The sequence below is a fragment of the Bubalus bubalis genome, chromosome 7, assembly GCF_019923935.1.
Source record: "Bubalus bubalis isolate 160015118507 breed Murrah chromosome 7, NDDB_SH_1, whole genome shotgun sequence".
NCBI classification, from domain to species: Eukaryota; Metazoa; Chordata; class Mammalia; order Artiodactyla; family Bovidae; genus Bubalus; species Bubalus bubalis.
In genome coordinates this window covers 25,071,855-25,092,920 of record NC_059163.1, presented here as the reverse complement: position 1 = coordinate 25,092,920, position 21,066 = coordinate 25,071,855, and the positions used below count along the sequence as shown (strand labels likewise).

Here is a 21,066-nt window from a genome sequence, read left to right as displayed (position 1 = left end):
ATACAAACTTAATTTTTCACCCACTTAAATTATATACTTAGGAGATACAATTTTAAAATGGAACACTGTATGTCTGCCCATGTTCCAGTTTTAATGTGTCACATCCTCATTCCTAATACAACCCACCATAGAATCAAGTGATATGAGCCTTCAGTATCTTTCAACTTTCTCCCTTGCTTCTCTGTGATTTAATATATAACTTTAACATGGCTGAATATACAACTTTTGTCAAAGAATAGGGACAAATAAGAAATGAAGCTTTATATTTCTGCAAACTATAACACTAAAACACAGTGGCTTCTTTAATACATTCACACAGGATGCTTATTAGTCAAATTAAATATCTGCCTATGACCATCAGAAAAGTAATTTGAAAAGAAGAGCTTGGAACAAGGCAAATGGGAGGGAGGAAAAGCTGGTCTCAGAACCCATTGTGCCATACCTGACTTTAACATGTGATATTCAAACGAACGTTCACACGCCTTACATCAAAGAAATGAAACAAAAATATTCAGCTACATTGTACAAAATTTTTTTTTACATAAAACATCATAAATCTTGAACAGATTTACTATATCTGAATTCTAAAAAGTTGCCTATAGAATGGTGCTGGGATTCTGTTCTCTGCTTGCTTTTAGGCAGTGCTGTTGCTTAAAAGTTGACACCAGGCACAATATTTTAAAACAAAGTCAACAAGCAAGGAGCAGTAAGTGGATCTGAGCCTTTCTCAGATGTCAGTCCTGAGGATGCTGCAAGATTTCCCCATCAAAATAGTAAAGCTATGAGGCGGATACTGATGCCTGAGAGAGTGGGTGACGTGACATGTACTTGTATGACTGTTGTAATGGCAACCAGTGCAGTTTTCCCTTCCTCAAACAACACTGTTTTGATAAATTTAAAGAACACTCCAGTTCTTAGACCGATATCAGAAATCATATTTAACAGTTAAAAAAAATAAAACATTATCACAATCTAAAAATGCCCACATTTTCTTTAACCTTCAGATAAAATATGCAGCAGTCCCATGGCATAAAGCTTATTAACTTATTCTGAGAACCAGAAAGTATATGAGCATAAATATTTTACTTTCATTGAATATATACCGTATGTCATTCACCTCTTCCTTTTGGCTTCTCATGCCAAGGTTCCAAATGGCATGCGTTTTCAACAAGACAATACTGAGGGGAGCAGCATTTCTGATCATCTGAATTGGCAGCTCAAAACAGATACCACTCCTTTTACAAAGGGAACAAAGGGTGAAGGGTGTGTGAAATTTGGGCAGTGGGCTCAAGGGAAACCGTGCACATGAAATTTGGGTTACCATGCCCCAAGTGTGTTTGCCACCCAAAACATAACACAATTACCTACTTCAACAGAGCTACTACCAACATTTACTAAAACCACATTAAAAATACACAGGATAATGAATGGTTTGAAAGAGTGCATTTGGAAGCAGAGAGAACCCAATTACACACCTTCCTGCAACAGAGTGCCTCGATCATACACAAAATAAACTTAAGCTGTTTACAATGTTTCCCAATTTTTTTTTATTTTTCCCTCTACATTTAACTATTAAAAAAGTTTTTTATTAATAAATGGGCTCCTCTGTGGTTCATATACAATCATAAGTGAACTTTAAATTCCATTTTATACAAACATCTCAAAAAATATTGGGAGTGAAGTATGGTAAGAAATATTGCTCACATTGCTAATTAACATGCGCATATGAGAAGAGGAAAATGTATTAGTTAGTGCATATACCTCCAGAGCAGAAAACCCACCCAAAACAAGAGATAAAAATAAAACATACAGTAGCTGATTACAAAAAAAGGTAATGTCCACAAAATTAAGTTTTTCATGCTATTCTACTTTCCAGTACTATGCTTCAGGTAATCAATTTGCATGGCTAGATGTTGAATGCTTGAGGTATATAAGAAGGGATACCTGCACACTGAGGAAAATCTGTCATCTTAAGGGTTGTTTATTTTGTTTGTTTATTCTGGTATCTTGACATTTTTAAAAGAATATTTTATTTACATCAAACTTCACTCAACTACAATGACATTCCAATTATAATAGATGACAAACCACGCCTCTATCACTAGGCACTTTTAAAAGGGAGTTTAGGCTTTACAGAACCCTTTTGATGCAATCCTATATCTGATATCACATCATCCCACCACCCTTGTCCCACTAAAATTACCCTTCAGGGGAAATATTATCTTATGTAGCCTGATTAATTTACTATGGAAGAAATTAGTACAAAATGACCAAAGGAAATGCATCATTTAAGACTAATAAAACAGCCTAAGATGTCAGCTTTCAAAGAGGAGACAAATTGTATATATTTAAAACTAATTAAATAATTTAAATTTGACCTGTACTTTATATATTAGTGAGACACAAATATAGGCTATTTTCTTTTAAAATTTCATTCACATAATGGAAAATTTCTTGTTTATTAAAAATATCACATTTTGAGACTAGAAACAGTAAAGTGCATGAAAAGTTTAAAATATAAATTTCAGAAAACTCTTATAGCAGCAAAAAAGCAGAATAAAGAAAAACTTAAAAACACAGACACAACCTTTTCCTGTTACTGTGCCATAATTAACATCAAGTAGCCAACCAATTTTTCCCCCAGAAAACGGTATTGCGTTCACTGCCTCTTGAATCACAGATTTTCAACTGGCCCCTCCTGGGCGAAAAAAGAATTCCAACGTATCTAAAGAGCATATCAATAGTTGGGAATAAACCAGTAGCTTCTTAATTCAACCCTGACAGACAACAGAAACAAAGATTAAAAGCATATAACGGCCATTTGGCAACTAGAGTCAGGAAAACTGATTCAAGGTTTTCAACTACTCCCTGTTCTTTCTCTCCCCCAAATCCTTTCCATTGTCACCTCAAAAAGCAAAAACCAACAGCCACTTGACCTACTTTGGAAAACATGAGAAATATCTGTATAGATTTCCACTTCTAAAAACTCTGATCAGGGCCTTTTCATTCAGTAGTTATTTCTTTTAACATATGCCCTTAACAGCAAAAATGAAACAGATCATATAATATCTGTTTTTCTAGCACAACCAGGCAGAAAAGGGTGGATGGAAATAATTTAAAAAAAAAAAAAGACTGGACACTAATTTTAGGGGCATCCTAGATAGGCCAAATTCTGTTTTCAAGGTGTGCGGCAGTAGAAATTACCCGTTGTTTTCCTATAAATAAACTGGAGAGACAGGCTTAGAATTAATATTTCTAGTAAGGTTATAACTAATAGGGGAACAAAATACAGAATGATTCCTCAAAAATCAAAACAAAACAAAAAAATTGACCAGCGCTTGCCCAACAAATTGTGTGCTGTTAAATGCTTGGTTTTTAAAGCATACTGTGCAATCATCTTTAATTTCTCAATTTTCCTCATTATGGCTAGTTTATGTACAGATCTAGCAAATGTAAGTGCTTTGTTAATGTGCAAATGACTGGGGAGCCAAAAATCAGTTTGTTATGGAAAACAAATTCAAGCAAGTTTCCTGCAAGGCATATCATCATTCAGTTTAAAATCTCACATTTATAGTCTTTAAAAACTGCCTTTAATAAACATGAAAAATGGTTGGCTCACTTGAAAACATTCAAAACAAAGTATTTGTTTTGGAAAAACAAATACATTTGTTGTTGGGCCTTGAATTGGTGATTTATCGATTATGAATGCTGACTCCTAATATAATATGAAGACAGTCCAACTTAAAAACATGTTAAATCAAAAATTTGGAAACAGTAATACTTTGGTTCCAGCCCTAGTGCCAAATGATACCAATATGCACAAAATTGTACAAAATCTTATAGCAAACACATAATGAAAGGAACCTGAAGAAGCAGCTTAAGGATGGCCATACTTCACTCCTACATACTTTGATTTACAACTGTACAGGTCCATAGCAACAGATCCCCGTCTTGGCGGGGTAGTACTCCACTACCTCCGGTTAGGCAAGTGAACACCATTGACAAGAGGCAGGAGTGGAGGGTGGAGTTCAAGTTGTGTTAACAGTGAGAAGTGGTCTGAAGGGATGTGAGGGTGTGGACACCCAGTGATGTTGTTCTCAACCAGCCATTGAGGATCTAAAGGCCCCAGGACACCAAGCACGTTCATATGAGTCTTGGAATAGAAAATGTAGTCAATCACGCCCTGAAAAGAGATTGGGGGTTGGAAAAAGAGAGAAAAATATATGCTTAGATAAAATGAAAAACCCAAGATATATAAAAGAACAATTCATAATTTGTAAATGACAAATACCTGAGTAACCTGTATTTCTGGTACCTGCTGTCTTCACAATGGGTCAAATAAAGCTCAAATCTTGAATGGGAATTATGTGAAATAAAGGTGGCTAAAGAGGGAAACACAGTACCTAGTAGAACCACAACACCTTGCACATGTGCTCATACAAAGCAGATTAATGAAATAAGTCGTGTCTGACTCTTGTGATCTCATGGAGTGCAGCATGCTAGGCTCCTCTGTCCATGAGATTTTCCGGGCAAGAATACTGGAGTGGTTTGCTATTTCCTTCTCCAGGAGATCTTCCCAACCCAGGGATCAAACCCGGGTCTTCTGCACTGCAGGCAGATTCTTTACCAACTAAGCTACAGGGAAGACCTCACATGTGCACAGTGGTAAGCAAACTGAGAAGCTAAATAAGCCTACCAAACCATGTCTAAGCCTCTCCAGAATTGGCTTGCTTGAGCCAGTGAAATCTCATTTATCAGCATAAACATTATGGAAACTGCACTGACTCTTCTTGTTCCAATAAGCAGAAAATAAAGATATTTATACATATACATAGTTAATGAAAAGGTATAACAAAAATAATTCTTTTAATGAAAACTAGCATTACTTCCAGTTATTTGTACATCAACCCATCTGAATGAAGCCATTGTAAAGCATGTTTCCAGACTGCTAATCCTAGCTCAGCTTTCCCAGATTTTATACGTGTATACAAAATACTGCATATATTTCATCATTCTAATCTGTTCTTTAGTTTAGAATACTCATTCTCACAAATCCTGGTATACTGTAAATTCTGGATTCCTTGCTGCGTAAAAATACCTCGGCAAAACATTCAGCAGAGACCTATGTACGTATTCAGTTGTACATCTGAGTTAGAAGATTTGCTTTATCTGAACTGTAAGTTTCAAAACAAGTGTGTTTGATTTTGCCCTGGGTTGTGTATATGCAAGAGAGTAAAGTCAACTTTCTTCCTTCCCACATCAACAGAGCCTGAACCCAAGCATGGAGAAAAACTTCCACACTTGGAAGCACTTGTTTTATTTATAAATACTACATATAGTGAATTTCAGATAATATTTTAAAGAGTATCACAGTGAAATGGGCTACCCCCCCCCCCCAAAAAAAGAACTCAATGAAAAAAAATTATACTGTGAAATTTTGTAAACAATTACCTTAGTTTGCTAATTTGGACACAATCAAGACCAAAACAACCAAACAGTTCTTTTGAGGGAGAGGGCTTTATTCAACAATAGGTATACCTTAACCCTACTTTACCACAAATTAAGGAACCTACTTGAATCCAGGGGAGTAGCTCTGCCATTAATGTTCCAGGTCCAAACAGTAAAGAAATGACATTAGTACAATGTATTTTTATCCCTTCCTTTTGGCTAATGCCTAGTTTTGCAGTGCCATTTTAGGAAAAGGTCAACAAGAGTCACAGTGGCTTTCCTTTCCTTTATGAGACCACCTTTTACTTCAGCAAACACATTTAAAACATTTATGTTTTACACAAATAAAACATTTTCAACTACCTCTGTTGAATAAAACTTCCTGTTATCTTATCATTTTATTATAATGTGTCATTATGCACATTAGTTACTAGGGCTAGAGAATCCTTTGTAAATACAGACCCCAATAAAGATGTTAAGCATTCTAGAAAGTAGATGTATTTTAACTGGAGACTAACTGGAGACATCACTTGTAACTATTTTCTTGGTTTGAAACATCCAGAGTAAAAGCTCTTATCTCAAGCCTTAGAAAGATCATGTCTGAACTGGCCTGACTATTTATACATATGTAGGTACATTTGTCGGAGAAGGCGATGGCACCCCACTCCAGTACTCTTGCCTGGAAAATCCCATGGATGGAGGAGCCTGGTGGGCTGCAGTCCATGGGGTTGCGAAGAGTCGGACACGACTGAGCGACTTCACTTTCACTTTTCACTTTCATGCATTGGAGAAGGAAATGGCAACCCACTTCAGTGTTCTTGCCTGGAGAATCCCAGGGACGGGGGAGCCTGGTGGGCTGCCGTCTATGGGGTCGCACAGAGTTGGACACGACTGAAGCGACTTAGCAGCAGCAGGTACATTTGTACACTGTATCATATTCACAAATAAGGTTACGGACTAACAATTCTCAACCTTTTCTGATTCAAATTCTTTCTTTTCTAAAAGACACTAATGCAGGAAAAGGTCAGTTTTCATTCCAATCCCAAAGAAAGGCAATGCCAAAGAATGCTCAAACTACTGCACAATTGCACTCATCTCACACACTAGTAAAGTAATGCTCAAAATTCTCCAAGCCAGGCTTCAGCAATATGTGAACTGTGAACTTTCTGATGTTCAAGCTGGTTTTAGAAAAGGCAGAGGAACCAGAGATCAAATTGCCAACATCTGCTAGATCATCGAAAAAGCAAGAGAGTTCCAGAAAAACATCTATTTCTGCTTTATTGACTATGCCAAAGCCTTTGACTGTGTGGATCACAATCAACTGTGGACAATTCCGAAAGAGATGGGAATACCAGACCACCTGATCTGCCTCTTGAGAAATTTGTATGCAGGTCAGGAAGCAACAGTTAGAACTGGACATGGAACAACAGACTGGTTCCAAATAGAAAAAGGAGTCCATCAAGGCTGTATATTGTCACCCTGCTTATTTAACTTATATGCAGAGTACATCATGAGAAACGCTGGACTGAAAGAAGCACAAGCTGGAATCAAGATTTCCAGGAGAAATATCAATAACCTCAGATATGCCGATGACACCACCCTTCTGGCAGAAAGTGAAGAGGAACTAAAAAGCCTCTTGATGAAAGTCAAAGAGGAGAGTGAAAAAGTTGGCTTAAAGCTCAACATTCAGAAAATGAAGATCATGGCATCCAGTCCCATCACTTCATGGGAAACAGATGGGGAAACAGTGGAAACTGTTTCAGACTTTATTTTTCAGGCCTCCAAAATCACTGCAGATGGTGACTGCAGCCATGAAATTAAAAGACACTTACTCCTTGGAAGGAAAGTTATGACCAACCTAGATAGCATATTCAAAAGCAGAGACATTACTTTGCCAACAAAGGTTCGTCTAGTCAAGGCTATGGTTTTTCCAATGGTCATGTATGGATGTGAGAGTTGGACTGTGAAGAAGGCTGAACGCCAAAGAATTGATGCTTTTGAACTGTGGTGTTGGAGAAGACTCTTGAGAGTCCCTTGGACTGCAAGGACATCCAACCAGTCCATTCTGAAGATCAGCCCTGATCTTTGGAAGGAATGATGCTAAAGCTGAAACTCCAGTACTTTGGCCACCTCATGCGAAGAGTTGACTCATTGGAAAAGACTCTGATACTGGGAGGGATTGGGGGCAGGAGGAGAAGGGGATGACCGAGGATGAGATGGCTGGATGGCATCACTGACTCAATGGACGTCGGTCTGGGTGAACTCCGGGAGTTGGTGATGGACAGGGAGGCCTGGCATGCTGCGATTCATGGGGTCGCAAAGAGTCAGACACGACTGAGGGACTGAACTGAACTGAATGCAGGAAAATAGTCTTTGTACTACTAAAGACTACAGGTAAATCTAGAATGGTGTATGAGAAAAAAGAAAAAAGCAAAAATAGTTTATGAGCTAGCAATATATTAAGCTTTGTTTTGTAAAGAATGTGAGAAAATTATACACTATAAATTTCATAATGTAACAAAGATTTACTATTTGACATAACAGGAAAAAAGTCCTCCCTCTTTTCATTAAATGGTTCAGACACACCCTTGGACTGATATAAGGAGGGGTGGGTGGTAAAAGTAGCAGCCAGTTTCAATCAGCAGTTGATTCAACTGATGGGGTGTCATGGACTGAACATTTGTATTCCCCCAAATTCATGTTAAAATTCTAATCCCTAAGTATAAGGAAGTGGAGCATTTGGCAGATGAGTAGGTCATAAAGATGAAATTCTCATGAAGGGATTAGTGCTCTATAAAAAGGAGCCCCAGAGCTCTCTCCACCAAGTGAGGATGCAATGAGAAAACAGCTGCCTGCAACCCAGAGGACAAGCCTCACTAGAACTTGATCATGTTGGCACCTGATCTTAAACTTCCAGCCTTCAGAACTGTAGGAAGTAAAGTTCTGTTGTTTTATAAGCCACACAGTATATGGTATTCTGTCATGGCAACCTAAACTCATTAAGATACCTGGTCTACAAGTAATTCTCCTAACTGCTTCAAGTGACTCCAAATTAGTTCTAGATTAAATGACTCAGTTCCAAGTACCACTTTTCTACATTTCTAATTTATTCAAGAACCAAGAAAGTAGACAAATGCTAGGTCAAAATGAACAAAATTTAACAGTTCTCCACTGATGTAATGGCAGGATACTAGACTTGGATCTGTATTTAACACTATGCACATGACATTTTTATATTTGATGCTACCTATCCTTTTCTACCAACTGCCTTCAAAAGTGGTGCATCACCAGTTACATAAAATTCTTTGTATGAAACTGAAGTTTATTGTCTGCTACTTACACCAAAATTAATTCTCTCTAGTCAGGTATGCCTTTAGTTTTTTCTCTGATCATTCTTCTTTTCCACCCTATTCCACTCTCCCGTCTATCTACCAGCCAGAGATCGTATTTATCTTCCCATTCATGCCTCTCTCACACATACTTATAGTTCTGTCCTTTCTCATCCTATCATATATATGTAAACATCACTCTCTGAGCCATGCACTTTTGATTCTTTAACTGTACTTCTGTAAACAGTATAAATGGTTCAACAAGATTTTTTAATTCAATACTAACACATTAGCTCTTTTGAAGAAATATCAAGAAAAGATTTTAAAACTACTCAGATGATTGAGGAAGATGGCTTAGATTAATATTCTAGATTTTATTTCCCTAATTTTTACTTTATGGACAAGGAAAAAGTAACCTTTATAAAAGCCTAGTTAAGGGAGAAATGATTTAAGTCTTTTTAAGTACACACATACCAAAACAACACTAAGAGTTGTAAAACCACTGAATATTTACTTTAGGGAGGCTTTTTGTAAGTATTCTGGGTTGTGCTGGCAGAGATGTATTATATACCACTGTACAGGATTTAACCTATATATTTAACTGTGTATCAAATCCAGAGGTGTTCCTTTAGGCTTACACAGGAGCAGTGGAGTGACAGAGTCAGCTGGACACTTCATCCCAACTCAAGTGTTCAATGGTATGATGTTGGGAGCTTGAAATGTACTACAGTGAGAGTGAGAGTACCTGTACCACAGAAATCTGCAAACACTAAAAACTTGGGTTTTTTCCTCAGAAAGCTGGTTATTAAATATTCATTAGCACATTACTGCATATGAGTGATCTGAACAAAATCAATTATCTCTGCATAGTATTACCTACTCTAACAGTTAAAATACTAAAATTAGATTCAACCTATAAACAATTTGTTTCCATTTCTTGATTACAAAAACTGATGAATAACATCAGCACATAAATTTCCTGTTTTCTTCCTACTATCTGTTTCTTGGAAACAGGCTAACAAGCACTGAAAATGGAAAAAGGCTACTGGAGATGTGCCAGAGCCCAATTCATAAATTTCCTTTGGTGTTTTATTAAATTCCCTTTAGGCTTCTTACTCCTAACTATTTTCCAACATCTGCATTTTCAGGATAGTATAAGACTTTAGGATAGATTCCTGAAATGCCAGAAAGTCAAACAAAGGTACAAGAGAAGAGCTACAAGCAGACAGAATGATCAGAAAATTTGCAAATGGAAAGGGATTAACTACAGAAAAACCACTATCAATCAATGTTTCAAAAGAACAACTGATCCTATAAAGCTGATCCTCTTAATTTTTTTCTTATTTTGCAAAATAATCTTTCTTGTTCTTTTACTAAGCTAGAGTGGTGGTCCACTGTCTGGTAATTTATTAATATGACAACGTGGATATAAAATAAACCCTAAGTACAACCTTTCTAACCACATCTCCCCAAAGAAACCTGGAAAATTTTAAGATAAATATCAATGGAAATAACAAGAAAATTTTGAGAGACTACTCTACAGTTCATTTAGGATGAGTTTAGCTTTATCAAGTTGCTTACTATTTGGATTCCTACTGAAAGTCAGGGATGGTATGGTTTATTATTATTATATTAATAAACACAAAGTGCTTTTGAAAAGTACCTGGAACATACACAGTATTTCGGAAACTTCTGCTATTATCATGGTTATGTGAAATTTGAAGAAATGAGTTTTCAAAGAGGATTCTCAATTCCGCAATAACAGCCACAAAACCTAACAAACCTCCTTACATATTCAGGTGCACACTTAGCCAAGACATTTAGAGAATGTAAAAACTCCTAAAGATTATACAATTAAACATAAGTAACATATCTCCAGCTCTTTCTTGTCACACGTTTGTATTTGACATAATTTCTATGCCAGCCCAGAGGCTTCACTCACTTTGAAATCAAAGGTGTAATTGGTGTAAGGCATCAAGTTATTTTCATAGGCGCTCTTCAGTTGGAAGCCATGTGTGATTCTCCCTTCTGAGCTTCCGTTCTTCCCATTGCAGCTGAAGTTCATAAGACACTCATTGTACCTCAGTTCCTTGAAGTCTTTGTGGTTGTCAGCTACGCCTCCATTGCTTAAATATTCCACAACACCTGGCAGAATAAAGAAAGAAGAAACACTACCATTTAGCATTTAGACCTTACAGAAGACTTCATAGACAAAATCTGCTGCCAAGTACACGTACCCAAGTTCAGAGTGGATTTATTACACTGAACATTTTACTTATGAAATTGCCTTCTTCAGGTTAACGTTAAGAAATCAAATATCAGCAATTTCATATGGTTCAATCCAACTGAAGGGTATTTATTTGCCTATTTCAGAGCAAAATATCTGGATCACCCTGGAACAGCTTCAGTTTTCTTAATGGCTCTTCAAGATGAAGATGATTCCCAGGGTCTAGGGTGGCATTCACTAGGAAAGTCTTGACCCTACATGTTTGTAGAATATTATTTCAAAGCAACCTCTCTTTAGTATTTCACCATTCTATCCAGTCAGTTAACAATTTCTGGACTATGTTATAAAATTTTTTAAATCATTCACAACAAAAATAGATTCTGCATCTTCAACACTGCAATGTCTAGCTTCAGGAAGGCAACGTCAATCTTTGTTTCAGGCTACAGTGAGACTTTTCAGTCACACTAAATAAGACATTATATGCTGGAGGCAGATCACTTGGTCAAAAATATTGGATGTGTCTAAAAAGCTAAAGAGAGTAGAAGCACTGAAAAAAAGTATACCACTTCCACTGAGTAAGTAAACATGGGAAAAAAATACCGCAACTTTTCTGACGATGATGATTAGTTAACGTGGTCACACATCTCTATTTGTGAGTCGGGAAAGGCAGTAACATACATAAAGAAAAAATGATGAGCACAACATCAGTACTGTGAATAGCTGAAAAGGAGCTATCATTTATCTAGCAATTATTACATGCTCTTACACTGTTGTAAGAGCCCTACACATTTAAACCTCACAAACAACTCCATGAAGTGGATAAAATGATTATCCCTTTATTTAAAAATGAGGAACTTAAGTCATAGATTGCATACCTCCTAAGAGGGAGAACCAGGATCCAGCCCTGAGAGTCTGGCTTGAGCCAACTCACTCTGCTGTGATGCCAAATGACAGTCAAATGAGATGGGAGAAACTTGTGCTAGAGGGCAATGCACTCAAAGAGGAGGACATGGGTAAGGTGTCAAAGGGGCCAGGGGCTGAAAACAAACTTTTGTCAAAGGATGATTTCGGCATTTATTTGCTAAGGAGAGAAAGCAAAGGTATTTTCTACATGTGAGACTTTTATTTATATTACAGTTGTAAGTGTTTGGGTTATTTTACATTTATTATTCAGTGGTTGTTTTAAACAATTTAAAGTAGCTTACTGAAAATATACAAAATTTAGAATATGCTTTGGTAACAGCAAAACAACAATAATGTTTTACATTTGAATTTTAATATCTAAGTGCAGAACTGATTTTTTTTCTTTTTAACAAAGATCTAAAATAATTTAAGTTAGGACATAAAGAGGTTAAAAGGAGCTCGAGATGTAACGTGAAATCCTAAGGTAATTCTGATCATTCTTCTGCCACCTAATATCAGAATTAAAGGATTTTAATGAACTCACTTAAAGGTTACCAACATTATTAAACTAGATAGCTATATCTGCTGAACATTTTCTAGTTGCCTCTCAGGTCACCCTTTTCCACTGCACTCTCTGACACAGGAGGCTGGCCTTGACTTACATCAACTGCAAGCAAACCCCTCCACACTCTATTGGATTTGGTCAGTGGACAGCAGTGGTGAGAGATCAGAGGACAGAAGCAGAGAGGGGCTAAGATATATACTCCCCTGGCTCCCTTCTTGTTGGTTTGCCAGGGACTGACTGCATCCCAGTTCAAATCCGCGGCTCCTATTACATGGCCCTCTCCTCATAACTACTGTTTCCAAGTTCTGATAGCATTTCCCACCACTTTCCCTAATTCCCCCAGGAGCAGAGTACTGTGTCATTAATTGTTTTGTGTCCCTTAACCTTTGGAAATAGGTTAGCTGAATAAACTCTTCTCAATTAGCCCATGTCCTATTCCTGGGATTCTTACAGATACACTCTTGAATTTAGAAGAGAAATTCTCTGCTCAAAAGTTAAGAGCCAGCTGATCTTTCAACTAGAAGTAAAAGCAAAGTTGAACGCAAAGAGTAAATCATGTTATCAATACCTGAATCTGGCAATGAGTTAAGATCTGCACATAGCACCAGCGGGATGGAATTAGGATCTGCGGTTGGGCTGCCAGGCCTACTTGAGGCTTTCTCCAGAATGTTTTTAACCTCTGAGACAAACATCATGGTCTGAATGAGTTTCACATCAGAATACTCTGGGTCCCAATGCATGTGGGCATTTGCCACTATAAGCAGCTGTTTGTCTGCAGCATGAATAGGCTTCATACCTAAATTTAAGCATTAGGGAAACAAAGGTTAAAAAATTATACTTTATTATAAAAAAGCAGTATCTTAAAAAGAGTTTTTCCCTCAAACCCATAATCACTTCTTTACTCTTTTCCATTAACTTCTATTTCCCCCCTTTAACTCATAAAGTAGTTCTTAGAAGCTAAAGTGCTGAGATTCTGATAATCCCAATATGGAGTTTGACAATCTGTAGCCCACAGTCCCGTCACCTGTGTTTGTACAGCCTGTGTGAGCTGAAGCTGGTTTTACATTTTTAAAGGGTTCTACAAAAGAAGACTGTGATAGAGACCGTATGTGTCCCACAGAACCTAAACTATTAATTAACTACCTGCTCCTTTATAGAAAAAGTTTGCCAAATCCTGCTCTCTAGCCAAGTTAGGATCTATCCCATCATATAACCAATATTTGATTATATTGGTTTGATTTGATTTGCTGAGTTTAGTGTAAAAAAGTAGTTTAAATATCTGTCATGTAAATATCACAATAACCTAGTGAAGTAGGTTTTTAGTCATTTGAATCACCTAAACCTTAATTTAAATCCTTCCACTGCCCAGTACTCATTCACTTTGCATTTTCTGAGCACATCAATGACAAGGTCAGTAGTTAAACGCAAGAACATGATATTAATCTATACAAAATAAGGTAAGGAAGTGAATTTGCTATGAATCTGCTACCAGAATCTTCATACCATACACTCAGAAGAAGTAATTTTAAAAATGAGAATTAGGAAGTATGCTCTCAAAGTCTGGCATGGCTTTCAGATGTGGCTTTGTTACTAATTACTAACCTTTATTACTAATAACCGTTTTGGTACTCAGGCTCATTTGGACAATGAGGTATTCAACTACAAAATTTCTGAGGTTATTTTTTCCCCTAAAATAATGTTTTATAATTCTGCCAAAATAAATATTAACATGGTGGGAGAGGATAGCACATTAAAAATTTGCCCCTTGAAAGAGGTGATAAGCATGTTTGGAGGGGAAAACTGAAAATTCAACTCAGTTAAGATATACTGACAGAGAAAGATATCCATAAAATTTTTAAGGCACAAAACTCAATATGCATGGTGTGTGTGTGTATGCGCACTCAGTTGTGTCTGACTCTTTGCAACCCCATGAACTGTCACCCACCAGGCTCCTCTGTCCATGGCATTTTCCAGGCAAGAATAGTGGAGCAAGTTGCCATTTCCTTCTCCAGGGGATCTTTCCAACCCAGACATTGAACCCACGTCTCTTATGTTTCCGGCATTGGCAGGTAGATTCATTACCAGCTGGAGCCACCAGGGAAACCAATATGCATGGTATGATGCCATTTAAATAAAAGTATACACACATACACTAGTAATGTGTAAATAATGAGTAAGAGTTACTCCTAGAGGGTATGAATAAACTGGGATGCTCATGTTTTACTCTATATACTTTGGTACTGTTGGAATACTAGATACATACAAAATTAACTTTTCTACTGAAATTTCTATAACAGATTTCTTAAAAATTTTTCTATTGAAAATATAAACTCTGCAGAAAGACTGGATTTTCTCAGTCTATTATTTTGGTAAAGTTAAGTTTCCATCTTACCAAGCTATAATTATCTTTAATGTTGAGTAAACAAGTAACCGAAGTATCTTTCATATGTGATAGAAACAGTCATTTTAAAGCAATCTGATCATAAGACAAAAAACCTGCAGCCCAAATTCTCTATCGTCTTTTCCTAGAAGTTTTATAGTGTGATTTGTGGCTGTAGATTAAATATTCACTATATTAAATATTAAAAACTTGCCCCTTTAAAGAGGCTATAAGCACCTTCTATAATATTAAATTCCTCCTCTAGGAGTGAGAGATATTTCAGAATATAAAAGTGTCAACTGTATACTTTACAATTACTCTTCTACAGATTAAAAGGAGAGTAAAACTCCAAAAGAAATTCAATGTTCGCGTTACCAGAAAAAAGGTACCAAGCTTTTGAAAAGAATGAGACTGGAAAGGACATAAAAGTAAGTACAAGTAAGAGGATAAAAAAGAATAAGGAATTTTAAATCATATATCAAAGACTGATCATCTTTGAAGACAGATAAACTGAAGAACAGTGAGAAAAGGAGGTATGACAAATATGCATGGTCTGAATAATTCAAATCAATACTTAAGGCAAAAATCTTTTCTTCTACAGGTATTAAGTAAAGAAAAACATTTTAAATAAAAGCCCTGATGGAGTCTTGACACGTTCTCCCTGGTTTTACCTGAAATACGGTTAGGCAAGCAATGAAATGCTCAAAGGCAGGCAGTGGGAAGGGGAGGAAAAAGGTCTGGATATGCAAAGTACATAATGAGTTTCTGACTTTGAAGGAAGCTATAAATATCTAAAATGGAAAAGAAAAGTACCAGGTAGATAAAAGATCCCGCTCTTACCCTGACAATGACTGAAATATAACAAAGAAATTAAAAGAAAACGTGCCAAGTACTTAACCTTAAGACAAAAGATTTCAGAGTCAAGAAGCTAAAAATACAGCTAAAAAGTCATTATAATTTCTAAATTCAGCTTAAAACAATTCTTATTTCAAATAACCTTTTGGAATTAATGGCATATTAAAGACTTTCCTTTTTACAGAGTACCTGGCAAGTAATATCCCAAGACATAGATGACAAATTAGGACTATTTTCCTGCCCATCTCCTTTAACTTTCCTCAAAAGATGAGAAAATAACTATGCAATAAATACCAGCATGACACGCTGCACTTGAGATGGTGTTTATTTTTAGTAGGACGATTTTAAACCACACTCACCTGCTCCAAATAGTTCTTTATGGACCTCTAATACCACAGCGACACCGATATTATCTTTTGTCATCACTCTGTTCAGCATAGCTTCGGATCCATCTGAATTAGCCATTGCCACTTGGTTAAATTCCACCGTATGCTTCTGCACCAATGTAAATCTAAAAGGTCACAATGCATTAGTATTATGGTATCAGGTATGAGAAGAGCACAAGATACAGACACTACTCACTGTCTCCTTAGTCATTTTCTAGCTGCAAGGGGTCTTGTGATATGGTTCTGGCCAATGAGAGGGAAAACGTCTGATTACTGTAGAAACCTTCTTGGAAGTGCCACCTAGCAAAGACGGTGTGTATGTGTGTACTCCTTTACCCTTTTCCATCTCTACCCATGTGGTAAGAGACAGGAAGGCAAAAGACAGCCCATTACGAATGGAGAAGCAGCTGAACAGTTCTGGATTGCCATTTTTGGACTTCCTGTGGGAGAAAATTACTCTTCTCCTATTTCTTTAAGTGGCAGTTGGGATTTTCTGGTATTCAAAGGTAAACACAAGCTTAACTGAGTCAGCAAGTTAATAAGACAGAAGATAAAAAAAATCTACCTACCCTGTTGGTAGTTTTATTCTCACCACATCAAGAAATCTGTCAAGAAAATGCAGGGACACACCCTTATCCCAGCTAAGGCGAAGCCAATTTTTCCATCTGGCTTCTTCTAGGAAGTTGGCATTGGGTGAATATAAGTGAACAGAAGGAATGATTCTACAAGATGAGGGATGGTTCTCCCTGGGATTACAGCTTGTGCATCTGTACTAACAGTATTTCCTTTCCTCAGTGCCAAAGTAGGTACTGTAGGATTTAACAGAATTGAGTCCAGCACTGCCATTTAATAGCAGGATGACTTTAGTCAAGCCATTTAACCTCTGTTAGTCAAGTTTTACTAAGTTTGTAAAGCATTTATAAACAGCCAAAACCTACTGAATATACTGTCTGCCTTTCACTAGGTTTTAAGAGGAGAAAAAGACATTTCCACTTTTATAAAAGGGCCCATCTTCTCCTAGCTTTGAAAGTGAAGCCTGCACACAGTCCTTCAAAAATACTAAGACTGTACTGTGTTGCAGGACACTGTGCTAGATGAAACAATACTCCTCTCCCGACTCCCAGTCTGAATGTCTCAGATGGGCTGAGAAGAATATAAGGTTGGGTCATGTGCCTACTCCCAAGCCAGAGTGATTAAAGGAGTGGAGTTTCCACCCTCTAAAGAGGTGATATTTAAACTGGAACATGAATGATGAGAAATTACCAAGGTGAAGAATGGAATTAAGTGCATTCCAGATAGAGGAAGAAGTGAGAGGTTCTGGGCTAGCAAAGAACTTTGTATGTTTATGGGTTATAAAAGAATGGAAGGGTATGAAATGATGTTGGAGATTAAGAGGAAGAGAAGTGACTGAAGTAGATTCTAAGCAAGGATATGATAGTACTTGATTTATATTTTTTAAGATCACTGCAGCTCCACTGTAGACAATGAATTACAGGAGCCAAAGTTTGAGAACTGAGACGAATCAGAAAGTTTCAGGTTGTTTGGATGACTGATAATGGTGGCTTAGGGTAAGGCAAGAGAAATAAAGAGAAGCAGGCAGATACAAAATGAGTTCCACAGATATAATGGATCATCCTCAATATCAGGACTTTTAAAAACATCTTTAAGCAGTAGAATCTCTTTCTTAAACAACTCTTGGTAAGATTATCATATATAAAATAGATAAAAGCAGTATTATATCTGAATAAATCAATCATTGAGAATGATGAATCTGTTTTGATGTTTATAAAAATTTGAAATCAGAGGGTATAGATGATAATTATAGTTTTCTATCAGTCTCAGTATCCAGTATATTTCTCTATTCTGTTTTGGTTACACAGTATAAATAAAAACCCTGATTCACACAAACACACAGATACAAGTGGTAAATAACTGGCTCTGAACTCAGAAAAAAGCAAGCAAGTAGGCAAAAACTCAATTCAGAGGTCTGCAACAAGTCAACTAAGCAGTGTATCAGGAACATGTTATTGATTTCCAAAGTGTTAAAATTTGGTATTTGGAAATGTGAGTGTTATTTTAAAATTACTTAGTTTAATTATTTGGATTTAACTTTTGACATATCTTGTAAATATTTACAGAGTTCTTAAGACTTATTTATAGTAATCTAGGCTCCTGCAGGAAAGTCTGAAATTGCTGTTTAACAGCTTAATACTGTAATATTTTTCTTCTACCAGAGGCAGGATATTATTTGGTAGGGGTGGTGGAGTGAGACTATCTAATTATAGAACTGTCTTTACTAAAACTTGTTTCCCTGTATCTTTCTTCAATCAAACCTAAATCTAGACCATTTCTTTAAAGGAACACAGAATTTACATTTGACACTACTTTAAATATAACTCCCAAGTCTTCTCCAGAAAAGAAATCAATTCTTTGCATGATATATGGTGTAAAACAGTTGTTCATTTGAAAAACTCAAGTTTAAACTCAAAGGTGCAGTACCTAGAATTGGAGATAAATGAACTACTGTCTCCTTCATTTTGGACTAATTTTTGTTAATAAAAACTGAAAATGTACTGTAGGGAAAGCCATATTAATTGTAAGCTAAATAAGTAATAATATATCTCCACAACTCTTTGGTATTTTAGTTCTTAAACCAGGTATCTTCAGTTCCGTATTTATAGATGCTTAAAAACAAAAAAGTGAAAAAAATTATTTTATTAAGTAACATACAGAGATTGGGAAATGAGAAAAAAATAAAGAAAACGTCAAGTCACTTGCAACCCAACACCCCCATCAACATCTCAACATATTTCCCCAGACTTTTCTCTCAAGCATGTGTGTGCATTTTTTATATAATTAGAATAATACTCAGAGTTTTACCTATTAATAATACTCTAATATAGACAGGGACATTTCCCTATAAAATACCATATGCTTCATTCCCTCTAAGATCAGGAACAAGAAAAGGGTGTCCACTTTCACCACTATTACTCAACACAGTTTTGAAAGTCCTAGCTATGACAATTAGAGAATAAAAAGAAATAAAAGGAATACAGATCGGAAAAGAAGTAAAACTCTCACTGTTTGCAGATGACATGATACTATACATAGAAAACCCAAAAGAAACTACTAAAAAATTACTAGAGCTAATCAGTAAATTCAGCAAAGTCACAGGATATAAGGTCAATACACAGAAAGCACTTGCATTTCTAAATACTAACAATGAAAAAATCAGAAAGAGAAATTAAGGAATCAATCCCATGTAACATTGCAACAAAAAAGAATGAAATATCTAGGAATAAATCTACTTAAGGAAACAAAAGACCTGTACATGGAAAACTGTAAGACACTCATGAAAGAAATCAAAGACGACATAAACAGATGCAGAGATATTCCATGTTCCTGGGTAGGAAGAATCAATATTGTGAAAATGGCTATACTACTAAAGGCAATCTACAGATTCAATGTGATCCCTATCAAATTACCAATGGCATTTTTCACAGAACAAGAACAAAAATTTCACAATTCATATGGAAAAACAAAAAGACCCTGAATAGCCAAAGTAGAATGGAGCTGGAGGAATCAAGCTTCCTGACTTCAGACCATACTATAAAGCTACAGTCATCAAGACAGTATGGTACTGGCACAAAAACAGAAATACAGACCAATGGAATAAGACAGAGAACCAAAAGATAAACCCAGGCACCTTATGGGTACCTTCTTTTTGACAAAGGAGGCAAGAATATACAATGGGGCAAAGATAGCCTCTTCAATAAGGGGTGCTGGGAAAACTGGACAGCTACATGTGAAAAAATGAAATTAGAACAATTCCTAATGCCGTAGACAAAGATAAACTCAAAGTGGATTAAGGACCTAAATGTAAGACCAAAAACTATAAAACTCTTAGAGGAAAACATATGCACAACACTTGATGACGTAAATCAAAGCAAGATCCTCTATGACCCACCTCCTAGAGTAAGGGAAAGAAAAACAAAAGTAAACAAGTGGAACCTGATTAAACTTAAAAGCTTTTGCACAGCAAAGGACACTATAAACAAGGTGAAAAGCCAGCCCTCAGAATGGGAGAAAGTAGTATCAAATGAAACAACTGACAAAGGATTAATTTCCAAAATATATAAGCAGCTCATACAACTCATTGCCAGAAAAACAAACAACCCAATCAAAAAATAGGGAAAAGACATAAACAGACATTTCTCCAAAGAAGACATACAGATGGCTAACAAACACATGCAAAGATGCTCAACATCACTCATTTTTAGAGCAATGCAAATCAAAACTACAATGAGATACCACCTCACACGAGTCAGAATGGCCATCATCAAAAAGTCTACAAACAATAAATGCTGGAGAGGGTATGCTGAAAAGGGAACACAAACTGATACAGCCACTATGGAAAATGGTATGGAGATTCCTTAAAAAGCTAGGAATAAAATCACCATATGACCCAGCAAACCCACTCCTAGGCATATACTCTGAGGAAACCAAAACTAAAAGAGACACATGTACCCCAAAGTTCACTGCAGCACTATTTACAATATCTAGAACATGGAAGCAACCTAGATGTCCATCAACAGATGAATGGATAAAGAAGCTGTGGTACATAAATACAATGGAATACTGCTGCTGCCACTGCTAAGTCGCTTCAGTCGTGTCCGACTCTGTGCGACCCCACAGACAGCAGCCCACCAGGCTCCCCCGTCCCTGGGATTCTCCAGGCAAGAACACTGGAGTGGGTTGCCATTTCCTTCTCCAATGCATGAAAGTGAAAAGTGAAAGTGAAGTCGCTCAGTCATGTCCAACTCTTAGCGACCCCATGGACTGCAGCCTACCAGGCTCCTCCATCCATGGGATTTTCCAGGCAAGAGTACTAGAGTGGGTTGCCTTCTCCGACAATGGAATACTACTCAACCATAAAAAGGAACACATTTGATTCAGTTCTAATGAGGTGGATG

At 36.7% G+C, this 21,066-nt stretch overlaps 1 protein-coding gene across 3 annotated transcripts in view; it reads right to left on the bottom strand.

Annotated features, from left to right (window-relative positions):
- Window positions 1–1,532: 1,532 nt before the first annotated feature.
- CNOT6L (CCR4-NOT transcription complex subunit 6 like) overlaps window positions 1,533–21,066 on the bottom strand; it is a 111,997-nt gene continuing 92,463 nt past the window's right edge. For all 3 annotated transcript variants that reach the window (XM_025289856.3, XM_006059468.4, XM_025289855.3), the window contains exons 9-12: window positions 16,067–16,218; window positions 13,041–13,268; window positions 10,720–10,922; window positions 1,533–4,183 (exon numbers count right to left, since the gene is read on the bottom strand). In XM_025289856.3, the coding sequence (XP_025145641.1) occupies window positions 3,971–4,183; window positions 10,720–10,922; window positions 13,041–13,268; window positions 16,067–16,218 (796 nt within the window). In that variant the 3' untranslated portion in view covers window positions 1,533–3,970. The remainder of the gene's footprint in view (window positions 4,184–10,719; window positions 10,923–13,040; window positions 13,269–16,066; window positions 16,219–21,066) is intronic.